Below are 15,666 nucleotides of genomic sequence, written 5' to 3' on the forward strand. Positions count from 1 at the left end.
GTCATTTATTTTATGTAAGAATAAAATAGTCTTAGGTCTACGCTACAGGCAAAGAAAGAAGCTGTTAAAATCCCTATCCTGCACAAAAGAAATTAATTTGTACACAGGTATCATACGTACTGGCAAATAGCAAGCAGGCATTCCTCGATAGCATCTCTTTGAGCTTTTGTGAGGGACCGTCCCTTGGATAACCTGTATATTGTGTGGAGCATGGAGTCAACCAGAGAGGCATGATGCTCTGTTCCAGAAAAGAGGGGAGCACATCTCTTGAGTAGCGGAAACACAGCTGAGCAAATGTATCTATTCAGTGCGAGAGCTGCCTCTGTGGTGCTTAGAGATACCTGTATGAAGGAGTAAATGAGCATTAGTGTCACACTGGATAAAGGCCACTAAATATGAAGGCTATAAAACATTAAAAAAATGTAATAGTCCTTAAGTCTCCTGAGTGGTTGGGTGCTAATGATGTTTCCAGTGTATACATCAGGACTAAATGAATTTCTTTTTCAATTGGAGAAAATTCAAGCCATCCATTTACGTTCCATGTCTTGCACCGCTGCACTCTGAACAAATAGCAGCAGAAAAGAATATGTAGCCTCTGTCTTGAAACAGGTTAGAAAACCCCACTAAGGTTTAAATAACACTCGGCATCTCAATTTCAGTGTAATTATTGAAAACAAACATGAAATAAGAGCAATCATTAGGCCTATTACAGTATACTCAATGTACTTACAGAATTACTGTACCGCCTGTATCAAACGATTTTAAACTACTTTTACACTTCATACGCCAAATGCTTAAATCAGACTTATACACTATTAATTAATAGTGAATTAATATTGGTTTTTTTATAGTGAGCCTACAATGCCTTTTTCTAAAAGCTGTTTTGAGTTGAAATTCCAGTTTTCTTACACTAACAGAGACACTATATCCAGCCATTTCACCTAAATTCAATAGTGAAATACATACTGTATCCAAAGAGGCAGAAGCTCTTAAATCTGGTAAAAATCCAACTTCCAGTAGGTGAAGGAGGAAGCTTTGGTCCTTAATACCGTAGACACGGTCCAAGAAGAGTACCATGGGTGCTTTATGATCAGGACAGAAACTGGCAGACATGTCTGGCTCATTTACTGTGCCATCTACACAAACATACAATGTATTTTTTAATAGAAAATAACTGCAAAAACAAGAAACACCAAGGCAATGAAACACATAATAATTACATTTAATATGTCAAATCAAATACTCAAAGAAAATTACATTCTTGTTCAGTTTTGTTCTATTCTGAAAAATAATAATTTAGGACGGAAAGTTTTTATTATTTAGAAACCCCTATTATTTTGCAATTTAATTATCTTTCACTCTTAAATGAAAGCTTAGAAATTAAGGGTAACATATTCTACAAATGACTGTATAATGTGGAAATACAAAGGGACTGAGTGCGAGCTTAAATATTTCGCCTAAGGAGGAGGTGTCTCTAAAGCCGCTGCTGGAGACAAAGTATTGGCCCATTGGTATGATCCTTTAAAGAATTTCTTAAGTTCTTACATTCTCTGCTCTGTGGGAGCAAATATCTGTGCCACTGGAGCAGCTCTAATTGATGCAGATCTAATTAAAATTTGAACAGTTCTCTGCTTACATTCATCTAACAAAACTGCTCTATTTTTCATCTGAAGGCTAATGTGGCAAAACACTTTCATAAAAGATAAATGGTCTAATAAAAGTATTGAAGTTACCTTTGTTAACTGTGGACAACTTTAGTGGTATACTTATAATCCCCACCAAATCTTCAGTTGGCACTAGGGATCGAAGAATTGACCTGATTCGAATAGCTTCCCCTTTTCCACTTTGAATAAGCTGTTAGAAAAATTCATCAGTTAAGAAATTTAGTATTGAGGGACATAAGAAAATTTTCCTCAAAATATTTGTATTAATATGATTTTTTTTCAAACACTGGAAGAAAATGTACAGAAATTCAATTTATCCAAGAATGAACGAAGTTGCCAAATTCAGCTGTTCCTACATTTGCATCTGGTCTTATTTTTATACAAATGATTTTACAATATAATGAATTCCCAATAAGGCAAAAATCTCCACATTGGTAAAAGTCCTTCACCAACCGGATAGGGTGATGAAACCAAAACTTATGAAATGTCCATGTTACCTAGAGAACCTATGGTGACAAGTTTTGAACTTGCTTTTTTACACTACAAATGGATGCAGACCTGTGTGATATGTCCATGCATTTTTCTAGTATTTCTACTCTGTCAACATCTTCAAAAGGCATTTACAACAATGAGGTGAGCAATTCCTTTCAGCTTCTAGCAGAAATCAGGTATTCATAATCTGTGTCTGAAAATCTCTACCAGTAATTTTCATAACACGAAACTGCTGTGTCTGGCAATAGAGAACCACATTTAGCTAATTAACTTAATAGCTTTTGTAAGTGTAAGTAGGGAGGTTGCAAGCCAAACTTCTTACTCTTATTGTGTTGAGATAGATAGAGGATTTTAAGCCACTAAAGAATTTTAAGCACCAAGAAGCAGCAGTCCATCTAATTAAAATCAAGTCTTGCATGTGGCTGTCACAGGCATTATGGTTCAAACAGTTATTTTACATATTTTTCCATATATTCACAAGGTGTGGGCATCATATTTCAGCAATGCACACAAAAAACAGCCTTCTATCACATTCTTATAAAAATTATTTTTTGGCTTTCTAGAGAATAATAAAGGGTCAATTTCAGAAGTTATTATACTGGTCACTTAATTGTGCAACACTTGTAGTTCATATTTGCTTTGATTTCATAGTCATGTAAAAATTACCAAAAATTTAGACAAATAAAAAAGCATAGAGAAATCAAAAGGCCATGGTTCTTTATAAACAGCTTGCAGCTTGTGTCTACTTAGATACAGCAAGAAATCATAAAGTCTACCTTTTGAAGGGAAGAAGGCTTTGAATAAACTTTAGACAGACATGTACAATTATGTATACAGATACATTTTCTCACATTTTTAACAAGTGGTAGAATGAACTTACATGCATTTCTGGTGCACAGCGCCCAAGTAAATCTATGAGAGCTGAGTAAAATGACATGATTGCATTTCCCATGTGCACAGTCTCCTCTTCCTCTTCCTCCTCATCACTAAAAAGTTAAAAATAACAGTGAATATTTTTGCTAATCTACATTTTATAGCTCTTCTCTGGAGCTAGAGAATGATCCAGAGACTATTCACCAGACATACTCATCCCTTTGGCTCCACACTAAAGGGGTTTTGTCCCTAGGGTAAGCATGCAGACTAACTGTAATAGCTGACTTCACATGAGCCTTCTACCTTCCTCTTTTACTTTAGCTTGAATTTAGCTTCATTCCACAGCAGTCTTCTCATTTGTTCTGTCCTTTGGGCTTTTTCTCTATGTAACTCGTTTTCCACTTTCATCTAGCTAATGCTTTATGAATACCATATGACAACTGCTTGTGGATGTGAATCTCTAATTCCCTCTCTTTGTCTAATGCCTTACACAGCAGGGTCTATTATGCACATACTGCAAGCACGATTGAGCCAGCTATTAAATCGTCACTTGCCAAACAAGCATTCACATTTACTCACCCTTCTCTTTTATATGCCTGGGAAGGAAGGTCACGACTAGGATTCTCTGAGATCCTGATAGCTTCCTGCATAGCAGCCAGCAAACCATTTCCTCCTTCTCCCCTAAGGTCTGGCCCGAAGCACTCTGGCCTTCGAATGAGGAGCTTGACAACAACACTTGCATTTTCCTCAACACTTTCACCTGAGGACCAAAAAGCACTACACATATTTTCTCCTGAAAGGTATTCTTAAGTCAGAAGAAAACTGCATTTTCTCCTAACTGTTGCAAAATATAAATCAAGTCCTCATCCTAAGGCACCAGAGCTGAGATTCTCCTGCAGCCCATGGTGCAGACCATGGTGAGGCAGCTGTGCCCCTGCCACCCATGGAGGTCCACAGGGATGCAGATACCCACCTGCAGCCCATGGAAGAGACCCCATGCAGGAGACCTGCACTGCTGCAGGGGGATGCCTAAGAGGAGGCTGTGAACCCATGGAAGACCTCTGCTGGAGCAGGCTCCTGGCAGAGTCACCTGCAGACCCGGGGAGAGTGGAGCCCCCACTGGAGCAGGTTTCCTGGTAGGACTTGTGGATCACTCACACTGCAGCAGCCTGTCCTGGAAGGACTGCACCCCATGGAATAGTGCCCCATATTGCAGCGGTTTGTGGAGAATTTTCGCCCACGGGATGGACTCACATTGGAGAAGGTTGTGGAGGATTGTCTCCCATGGGATGGACCACATGCTAGAGCACGGGAAAGACTTTTCTCACAGAGAAGTGACAAGAATATATTGATGTAACCCCTATTTCTGGTCTTCATGTCTTCTGGTCTTCATGTGCCAAGGAATTCCTAACATGATTCACTAACTTGGCTACTGGTTAATCTACTCAATTATGTGATTTGCAAAAAAAAAAAAAAGAAAAAAGAAAAAAAAAAACAGCTAACTATGAAGATTCAAAAATAATTTACAATAATAAGCATACACCAATAATCTTGTGTTTGTAATGAGGAGAGTATGCGTTAACCTCTCTTCAGATTTAACATATTTTGATGGTTCAGAAATTAATTTAATTTAAAGGCAACCTTTAGTGGTATCTGGATGCCAAGAAATTAGACTTACTGTTAGCAAAAACTGCAAATCGCAAGAATGACAGGTAACGTTCACCCTCTATTGGGTTCCATCCAATGTCTGGATATCCTTTAGCCAGCAATACTGGACAGCTCTGCAGGCCACAACCCGCCAGGTAGGTTACAACCTGCAATACAGAAGTAATAATTTATACATATGCTTAGAAATATATTTCTAAAAATAGCTATAAACAAGAATGAGCACAGTATTTTTTTTCAAGATTTTTTTATATTCAGGGCAATTAACCCATGAATCTAACAACATAGCTCATTATTTTATCAGTCATTGGGTTTTCCTTAATGAAAAAAGGCTAGCACTCTTTGCTTCTGAAGCTACCTAATTATATGATATCACAAAAATACAACAACATGAACAAATGTGGAATGTGAAAAATATAATAAAATCTTGTATAATCCAGATCTTTTTGACAGCTAAAATATTGAACAGCTGTAAAACCAGATCAATAACCACGTGTGGTTCATTTGCTACAATAGCAAAATAAAGATTGCATCAAAAGTTTATATAGTGCAATTCTAATTTTAATGGATATGAAAACCATCATAATTTTTCAGAAGAATGATAAATATCAATGAACAGTTTTAAGAGTCTGAAAACAGAAAGACTAAAAAAATTTGGTAATGCAAAAATTTTTAGCACAATGTTTCTTATCAAGAGGAGTATCTTTAATCAAGGGAAATCTTAAAGAAATTATGATGAATTTCTTTAATTGTATTAAACTGAATTTCAGAAATATATACAAAATAATTTCCTCATTCATCTAAAAGGAAATTTGCAGATAACTGTACATTTAAAATACAATAAAAAAATCATATGGGTGTGCAGAGGACAACACATGAGCATGGTTATAGCACCTAAAATGGGTAATGACCATGAAGAATCTTCTGTGAACTTGTAAAAAAAGATACAAATTATAATTCCTTAAAACGGCAGGCAGCCAAAATAGATGGCAAAAGGGAGATAGATTAAGAGATTATATTTAGTCATTATCCAATGCCCTAATAGGGAAAAAGTTATGAATTTAGGAAGAATTATATGTCAGCTGATACAGTAGACAAATCGCCTCCAAAAGGCTGCAACAGTGGAAAAATGGGTTGATGTGGAAAACTTGCTTCTCGCAGTAAGGATGATATATGAAGTAAGGAAGTTACTCAGAGCACTCTGAGGAAAAAGTATATAATTCCCAACAGGACTTGATAGTTTTCAAGCATTTATTCAAAAGATATAAAGGAATACATACTTGTGTTCCAGTCACTCATTTTGTATCCCAAGAATTGAAATCGATACAATTCAATTTTTTATTAATGACAGGACAGAGTGCACTCAGCAATTTTGCAGGTGATTGAGAATTGCTAATACTTCTCAAAAGCATATTGCCTAGTAAGTATATTGCTGTGCTGTCTCACACCCTTTCCATTCATATTCTTGCCTGTGTTCCCCCAGCTATCACTGTAATATGCCCATTTATTTCAATTTCACAACTTTTCCTCTCCCACACCACATACTAATCCCAAACAGTCCCACGATTCCACTGCCATCACAGGATCCTGTCATCCTGCACAGAGACTTTCCCTGTGCTAAGCTATCATTTAGGTGTTTAACTACTCTCTCCCTGTTTTCTGTTTTCTGCACCCCAATGCTCTGCTAGCACATCTAACTTCCTTTACCTGCTTTCCTCCTCTTCTGACTGTGCACTTCCATCTCTAAATCTGTTTCACTCCTATGATATACAAATAACTTTCATGCCATTTTTTACATTTTAACATATTTTCCACCTCATCCTGCCTCTCTTCACATTCCCCTTTATTCCTAACCATTGCCAATGACTTGAATTCTGGATTCAGTCTCCCTACCTTTAAAATCCTGTTTCACCTTTCATCTTGAAATACCTGTCCTTCCATTCTCTTATTTCTAACCTCCATGCCCACAAATCTCCATGATTTAAGCCAAAAGACCTGTGTCCTTTTCTTAATATTCTCCTCTTAATTCTCATTTTTTTCCTCCCCAAACAACACTTCTTGATATTCCTGTTTCATGTCTTTTTTCTTGACATCCTTTCTACCTGATAACCAAAGGATGCAGAAGATAGAATAAATCTCTTTTGCTCTGACTCCTGATAAGCATAAGGCAAAATCAGGGAAAATACTGCTCAGTCAACCTTACCTTGAAACAACACATACTTACAGTGGGTATTTTTGAGGACAACATATTCAAAACCTACTATGATCAAGCTTGCCCTTTTAAACCCTTTCAGCACAAGTACAGCATTTAATAAATGGGTAAATAGGTGAGAGTGGCCACCTTATCAAGATCTGGCTCCTCCAATGCAAGTGCAAGCTCGTTGTTGTCCATCACAGAGGCTGCTGCCACATCGAGTGGTGTCGAGCCCCGCATTGAAGGAAATGCTGCAGAAAAAAGTTAATGCACAATGATTAAAGGGAGTTTGCAGTAATCACATTCCTGCAGCAGAGGGCAGCAATCACGCTGGAATCTGGAACTCGAATATATTCATAGAACATTTTAGGGCAGTTCTTCATCCAGGAACACAGTCGACTGTTTTTAACAATGTGGAAATCCTGAAATTTTTTTTCTGGCTTCACATCTATATCTGTAAGCATACTCAAACACAGTGGTTTTAAATACAGATGAAAAAAAGTCAGTATTAACAATATAGCAAATTGGAGGAATACTATTTCCTTAGGAGACCAACATGTTACCTACATAATCCTGCACAACCTTATCAAGATTTTAAAACATGTCTATCTTTAGCAAAAAAAAAGGAGATACTTCAAGCTTCAATTGCCTGTTTTCTTTCTTTAATATTTTCTAATTTTCTATGTTTATTATGGCCAAATGCATGCGTGAACAGCTAAATCACTGTGAAATCACAGGCTACCTTGCCTTGACATATCTTTTTATTATAACCACCTATCTAGCTAATAAATTTTTCCTTGTGTTACAAAATGTAATGCCCATGCATTAAAAAACATATTCAGTGTTCAAAAGAAAAATATGAAATTTACTTCAGTAGCCTAAACTGTAGAGGCAAGGAAATTGAAACCAGATGAAACAGGCAAGCACCATAAGGAGTCAATTTAATCTTAGATTTCAAACCACAACGTTTTTTGAACGGAAAAACATCAAACCATGTGTTTAATACTAATTTTTGGAGGTGTTTTAAAACACAGACTCAGACTATTCTGTTCCTAATACAGTTCATAGACATACTAGCATGAAACAAAAGTGAAAAAAAAAAAAAGAAAATAATTAAAGGTGAAACCATAAGGTTGTTTAAGCATGTTTCAGCCTGCTGTACAAATTAGACACCAGTCTTGTGATATCACAGCTTCTCCTACTCTTGCTTTTAGGTGTTGCAGCTACATGGCATACCCAGTCCAACACTGCTGTTTTCCAGTAAGTAGCTGAGATGCTCAAACATGGCCTTTTGGTTTTGCCGGCTAATGCGACAGAAGTAGCACAGGAACCGACAACAGCTTGCCACCATCTTAGGAAAAGCGATCTGCTGAAGAGGAAAGTTGACAAAGCAGTGAAATATGTTAATTACCAATCTGTTCCAGTTCTTCTTCCTGCACTCCTCACAAGGAAAGTATAGTGAAGTTACCAGGGTGATAAGAAACTGACAGTTACTTTGGTTCTAACTTAAGAAAGGACCCACATTTCCTTTTAACTTTCACATTCATTAGGCCATCAAGGTGTTGAAAAATCATTTTCTATAGGTGACATACCAGTTTGAACTGACAAATTTGAACATTCCCACCATTCCTTCAGTGACAGTAAATTTCTCTATACAGCCTCATGATTAACCATTTATTCTAAGAAGCTGGAGATCTAGCTTAAACAATCTGCTGCCACAACCTAGAAAAATGCCCTATCCCAAAGCCACAGAATACATTTCATGATTGCTCATTCCATCTCTTGAAGCTACAACACTGAACAGAAAGAAATATTCATGAAGTACCTACTGTCTATATGCAATTCATAAAGACAGAGACATAAAGTAGGTTATTTTGGGTGGCCAAGCCATTTAATGACACAACACCTGGTTACTAAGCAGTTTTCTCAGTCTGCATTTCCTTTGAAGGATATAATGGTAATTTCTGTAAAACATTTTTGTAGATCTTATTAAAATTTTCTAGGAAAACATTTTTAATAAAAATAGAGGGCATTGGGGGTTGTAATTGTTTTGTGTTTCAGGGGTTTTTTTTCACCATTGGCTCTATGTACAAGTTATAGCAAGACCAGAGTGTTGTAGTACCTATAAAATAGCAAAGTAATAATAATTTTATAATTAATTGTAACTTGCCTTGAAATGCAAACAGAAATATTAAAACTAGTATGCGAATACTTTGTAAAACTGCAATGGTATAGGCAGCTTCAATGTATAAGCATTTAAGAGAATTATTGATTAAAGAGGCAAAGACTGGTGCAGCTGCACATAGAAGCCAATGAAGTTATGAAAAATTGAAAGACAGAGAAAAGATAAGCAAAAGGTAGAATATTGGGCTGAAAATTGTTCCAAATACATAAGAAAAATGAGTGACCAGGCAAAAGGATATTAGATAAGGAATACTGGGATCAGAGAAGACCTATCTTTTTGGGATGAAGCAACAGGGTAAAATCATCAGGCATGATCAAAGAGAAGAAAAAATATGCGCACTTCACTTCTCACTTTCTTCAGGAGTGAAGATTTTCTGTTAGGCTTCTCAAAATTTATGCCACTCTGCCATTAAAATAACGTGTGTATATATATATATATATATATATATATTCCAGCACGGCATAGAGAAAAGGGAGAACACAACACTGCAAGAAAATTTTTGCTGAATTCAAGTACATGAATTTGAGCATTAAAATATAAACTGGGTTTAGTCTGTTATTATAATTTATTGGTAGTAACACTTCATTTAAGATGAAGAGGTAAATTTTCCTACCAGAGCTACAGTGTCAATAAATGCAGTTAAAGTATATATTTAATTTAAAAACAAAATATGTTACAATTCTATTAAAAGAAAAATGAAACACCTAAAACACCTCAGGTTTTAAAAATCAAGGCTAAGCTACTGGGCTTCTCCATCTAATAAAATAAAAAGATTCTACTTTTTTCATTAAGGAATAATTTGGACAAGTAATATCTAGCTTACATGGGATATTTTTTTTCACTTCTTAATCATCCTAATGTGTTTTTGGGGAGGTTCAAAATGCAAAACACATAACAAATTGTGGTGAAATTACCTGAGATTTATCTCCTCCAAGCACATTTACCATCACATCCATAACAGTCTCATGCATGCCCAAGACTCTCATTAAGTTAGGATGCTGATAAAACACCTTGTTGTTCATTATATCCCTAAAACAGAAGAAAAGAAATTTGCTTTTAAGAACCCCAAATCAATTTAAGTTGAAGCATTGAGATTTCAGAAGTATGCATTCATTGTATTAACATAATTTAAAATTCTTAGAATTCAGCATAATACAAAAGCATCTGCGAACAAAATGTTTCACATTTCAATATGTTGTCATTCCTCTAATTCTCGTAGATTCTGCATAAGAAGAATATTAACCTCAAAATTATTTTGAGATGGCAATTCTTCATCTCTAAATTGCTCCTACCATCTGTTCTGTTTAAATTAAAAAAAAAAAATCTGTGATGATCTAAGTGGAAAAGAATATGTTTTGTTAGATTTTAAATTGAGAACAGGGTTCAAGAAAATGAGATCTAATCAATCATATTTCTGCAGTAACCTCTTAATTAATTTCCTCAGTTCACAAAGTAAAGAGAATAGATAGACTTAGTATTTAAGGTAATCTGTTATATGTATTTCATCACTATTTTCAAATTCTGTCAGAAGTGGCATACAGGTCCATTATGAAGGACCATTTTAACTTTTTCACTCTGCCCACCATTCTCTCAATATTTTCTAGAATCTGCTGTATTGGTTTCATAATCCAGAAGACAATTTACATGTTTCAAAATAATCCAGGGACTAGATTTCAACAGAATCCAGGGATTTATAACATTTTAGGACAATCTTTTAAAAACACATGGCAAATAGCAGGCATCATTCCTGCTTTAAAGAAATACAGAAATCTGAGAATGGATGAGTTTCAATACAGAACCTCTTGGAAGGTGCTTATATCCATACCATGTTTAGGCAAAATTTATCCTTTATCCCTCATACAATTCTCAGCAAATTTACAAAATCAGCATCAAGGACAAATTGGGTAATACTGTTGCACACTGCCTAATGAGTCATTGCCATGAATAGGTCAATTCAAATAAAGAGATTGGTCTTTGCAATTTATACAAAAACAGTATGAGTTTTACATTGAAATAGTAAAAATAACGGAACTTTCTTAGAATTGTTTTAAAGGAGAGAATTTTTAAAATATTCCTGAAGAGAGACAAATAAATGTAGTTCTGAGGTAACAATACTATGATTTTCTCTCTAAATGCACCATTTTAATCGAAATAATTTACTTTGTGATCTTTTTTCCTTCCAACATTAAATGGCCCAAACAGCATTTAGTCACACAAGAGGAATAACAAGCATGCAAGAATGCACTGCAATACAGTGCTCAACAGAGGTAATTTTACAGCAAAGATGCAGAAAATATTCTTATGTCATCTGGTGCTATATAAAGGAAATTTCTTCTGAATTTCCAATTGAAAAGACACAAGCAAGTTTATCCACTCATACATGAAATATAAAATGGCTTTAAGTTTGGGAAAAATGCAGTATAGATAAAAACCAGCAAAAAAATTTAGTGATCTTATTCTCCAGAACTGCTCAAACATATACTTTGATTAAAATTTAAGCATCAGGCTTAACTTTAGTAAAAGGAGTCCATTTTCTTTAGATAATACCTTAGTTCATACAAACTTTGACTCTTTTAATACTGTTAGAGAGATAGTTGGAGCCACCTTGGAAATATATGTGAAAGTGTAAATCACTGGTATGTATTTAGACTTCAGTGCAGCATTAATTTTTTAGGAGCAGAAATTACAGGATTTACTAATATAACAAAAGGCTTCACAGCAGCTTAAAACCAAAATTTCATTAATTCCATACCCTAGTCCATTAATCATTAGCAGTTCCTCCTCTTTTCCCATCCTCACACTGAGAAGTGAGCGAATCTGGCCCAGTGCTGCAAGCAGATTAATGGTGTCCTTCACAGAGGCAGCACTGATAGTGTATGCTTTCCTCAGGGCTTGCAGGAGCTCCCCAATGCTGTCATACTGCCTACGAAGGAGGCTGTACATAATCCGAACTAATTCAGGATCTTGGATCTGATCTTCCTGGGACCAGCGCACCATTGTCTGCGATATGAGTTCTTTCAGTGTAGCTAAAAGCAAAACACATTAAATGTTACCAGCTCTTCCAACAGAAAACATCAAAAACATGTATTATAGTAAAATATGTTAGAGTAGACAACAAAGAAGTTGTAAAAACCACAAGCAGACTGAACAGGGTTTTTAAATTGGAAAAGCAACTTTCAGATCATTCAAGACAAGTGTAATGATCTTGAGAGATAGAAAACAATAGACATCTACTTGGGGTTCAAGTCCACACCAGCACTGTTGACAATGAAAACCTTTAAGTGCACCATGATTTTGAGAATCACACTTGTAAATTAAATGTTGCATTTAGGCTTTTAATTTATTCCTTTATTTCTAGATCAAGTCACTGTCCCTTGGTAATGCACTTTCTAAAAACATTGTATTGTTTGGAACTACAGAATAAAAATTGCTTGAATGCACCTGTATTGTAGGCATTGCAAATTCAGTGATGCTGAAAATAGTTTTGCTGAGCCCAAAGTTTAGGGAATTTACCTGAAAACTAGACACATGTTACAGTCCTTGTTCCAACAAATGTTCATGCTCAATATCAAGCAGAACAGGAATAACCACCCTACCTTATAAGACAATGCAAGTTTCTCTCTTCTATCACCAGCAAACATATCCCTTGACTTTCTCAAAGTTCTTCCAATGGCAAGAACAGCTCCCTCCCATTTCCCGTCGCTAAAGTGTTTATAGATCGTGTAGATCCATTGGGGTTTGTGTCTACACTATTCTTTCACTTGCTAACACTTCTTTTTTAGCTTACTTAATATTGTATTTATGCAAACCCATCATTAATTCTGAGGTTCTGTTCCTCAGAATTCCCTGGTCCAGAATTACATGTTCCTGTAATCAGGCTTTCAACCTGTGGGAACAAATTCTGTACTTCACAGAGATAGCCCTACTCTTAGTGGCCTGTCATGGCTTATCTCAGTTTTGACTTCATAGTTACAAATGTCCTATAATCATTATTAACACTAATTCTTTGCCTATATGTGTTTATTTTCAGAGTTCTAACTTGTTTTCAAATACAAAATTTACTGGTTTATCATTAATACTAGGATGAAATTGCTGGCATTCCTCACTTGGGTAAAAGCTCTTTTGTGATAAGAAATGAATATAAGCTTAGAGTAAAGGAAGATTTATTTGTAGTAAATAGTTCCTCCTTATGAATATTCACACTGAGTATGTATGACTAAAGCCAAGACACTCAAGGCCAGAGATTTTAATCTTGGAAATAGGTACACATCATGCACACCACCACACCTCTTCATACACATAAGAGGATTGGGGGTACCTCTGACATCCATTTCCTTTAATCTCTGAATTCCAAATTTCCTGATGCATAAAGGGGAAGTGCACACATGGACTAAAAATCTCAGAGTGTCCAGCTACAGTCAAGTACCTAATATAATATAATATAATATAATATAATATAATATATTTACATTATTTTCATCATGCTTTCAATAACTTAATTCATGTGAATATTTGTACTATGCATCACTCCAAGGAGAAGCCCAAGACTAAAGAAATCATCTGAAATTTCTAAAAAAATAGACACTGTAGGATCATTTTCCAGCCTACATTTCTTGTGACCCAAAGCTCTGATACATGAAATAAGCGAACTGCTCTGTTCCAAGGACCAAATACCGTGTGCCCTGAGGCTTTATGAGTGAATACTTCCTGACTCATGACAATAGAATCCACATGAAACCTGGAGAAGAAATGATACTACCAGATACTGAGTAGCTCCTGCTACCATTAAAGAGAAAGCAGATGCTAACAGATGAGTCACTGGAGAATGAAGCCCTGCTTTATGCAGCATATCAGACTGTTACAAGATTTAATGTACTTAAAACACAGTAACAAGCTTAACAGACCAAAATATGCTTTTAGACCAGGAGAAACACTAAAAGGTGCTTTCCAGAGCAAGCAGACCATGTAAGAAGTGCCATGAGTTATAAAATAACTTTGCTGCCTAATTTCAAGACAGCTCTTGGTTTAATTATTGAGCCTGAAATAAATTAACCATTCCACATCTGTACAAGGGCCTATTGACAAACTGAGCAACTTGGAAAAAAAAGAAGAGTAACTGTTACTGGTTGACCAACCTGATATCTGTATGGTGTTACAGAAATTTAGAGCTAGAACCCCAGTCTTGATTCAGAAAGGCAAGAAGAAACCTCAACAAAAATGTGTCCTAAAGGAAGACCTGGAGGAATTTGGCTTTTTGCCTTGCTTGTTCCTTACCATCCCTAGTCACTACTAAGGATTGAAAACTCATGTCAACAGCGAAGACAGAGCGTGTGAGATTCATACCACACATCACCCTGACTGGGATGAATTCTCATGTGGCATGTGAGCACCGTGGCAATGAGAATCAGGTGAGTTGTTCAAAGAGGCTCAACTAAAAGCTTATGCAAATAGTTGAGGAATTGCAAGCACAGAATGAATCTCACCTGTATAGACCATGAACAGCCCTTGCATCTTATGGAAGAGGGGATGGGGATGGATATGTACAGGAATACTGCTCAGAATAAGAAGTTTGTGATTACAAGTGTTTTGGGGGTTTATGTGCTTGTCTGTATTTGCGTGTATATGAATAGGTAATAGAAGGAAATGGAGATAAGCTCTAAAGAAGAATTTTTACATTAAAAAACCCCCATATAAATTAGATCTTCCCAAGTTTAGAATGCTTGAGTCTGGATTATTGTGCCATATTTAGCCTTTCACAATTCTTTATAAAGAATATGTAAATTTTAAACCACGGAGTTAATGATCTGGAGCCAAAATCTTCCACTAATTTTAATTTCTTGTTTAAAAATGCATTTGAGGTGTCCAGTATGCAGTTCTAAGAGGCAGAAGAAAGTTAAACAGGTAGTGTCCTTCTTCAGCCCCTTATAAAATTTTATTAGAAAATACACTCCTGATGACTGTGTAAAACTTTAACACTTGCATCATGAAAGTATTTATATGGAAAGAAAACTTACTAGGAGCTTTCTCTTCTTCTTCCTTAGGCTCCAATTTTTCTGCTTTTGGTGGACCTTTGATTTTGTACATTAATGAACGGAGTTTGCCAGTCAAGGAGGTATCTTCTTCTTCCTCTTCCTCTTCTTCTAGTGGAATACCTTAGCATAAAATAAAACTGGTTAGAAACAAAATATGACTCATGGTCCTATTTGATTAAATATGTGATCCTTTGTTTCATATTGCAGAATGTAGGCTAAAGAAAGAAGTGTATGGCTGTATCTTACAGTACAGTTTTTCAGTCAAGATATTTAGCAGCCATAAACAAATATATTAACAGAATTTAAAGCTGTAAGAAGGCAGACATTCAGAGATTATGTGGGTAATACATGTTTTTTATGAAAATGTATACAATGAGGCAGGATGTCATTTTACCAGGTAGTTTATTACCTAGTAAAATGACCAGTTTATTTCAGTTCAGTTCACTACACTGCTTCACAACCATTCAAAGTCTCTCACACCTCTAGTGATCATCAGACAGCACATGTGTTATGTGCAGAAGTAAAGAACAACTAAGCAGGCTCTCTCCAGATTAGAGATTG

General features: G+C 35.8%; 1 protein-coding gene across 10 annotated transcripts in view; it reads right to left on the reverse strand.

Annotated features, from left to right (window-relative positions):
- The window catches only part of RYR3 (ryanodine receptor 3), a 190,868-nt gene that overhangs the window by 74,658 nt on the left and 100,544 nt on the right, over positions 1-15,666 (reverse strand). For 7 of the 10 annotated variants that reach the window (XM_038139162.1, XM_038139157.1, XM_038139154.1 and 4 more), the window contains 11 exons: positions 15,088-15,225; positions 11,826-12,099; positions 9,988-10,102; positions 8,125-8,257; positions 7,036-7,139; positions 4,708-4,843; positions 3,609-3,789; positions 3,037-3,142; positions 1,734-1,854; positions 967-1,136; positions 121-341 (listed from right to left, as the gene is read on the reverse strand). In XM_038139162.1, coding sequence (XP_037995090.1) covers positions 121-341; positions 967-1,136; positions 1,734-1,854; positions 3,037-3,142; positions 3,609-3,789; positions 4,708-4,843; positions 7,036-7,139; positions 8,125-8,257; positions 9,988-10,102; positions 11,826-12,099; positions 15,088-15,225 — 1,699 coding nt within the window. The remainder of the gene's footprint in view (positions 1-120; positions 342-966; positions 1,137-1,733; positions 1,855-3,036; positions 3,143-3,608; positions 3,790-4,707; positions 4,844-7,035; positions 7,140-8,124; positions 8,258-9,987; positions 10,103-11,825; positions 12,100-15,087; positions 15,226-15,666) is intronic. The other 3 variants (XM_038139161.1, XM_038139153.1, XM_038139158.1) reach the window with 1 other exon arrangement.

The sequence above is a fragment of the Motacilla alba genome, chromosome 5, assembly GCF_015832195.1.
Source record: "Motacilla alba alba isolate MOTALB_02 chromosome 5, Motacilla_alba_V1.0_pri, whole genome shotgun sequence".
Taxonomy (NCBI): Eukaryota; Metazoa; Chordata; class Aves; order Passeriformes; family Motacillidae; genus Motacilla; species Motacilla alba.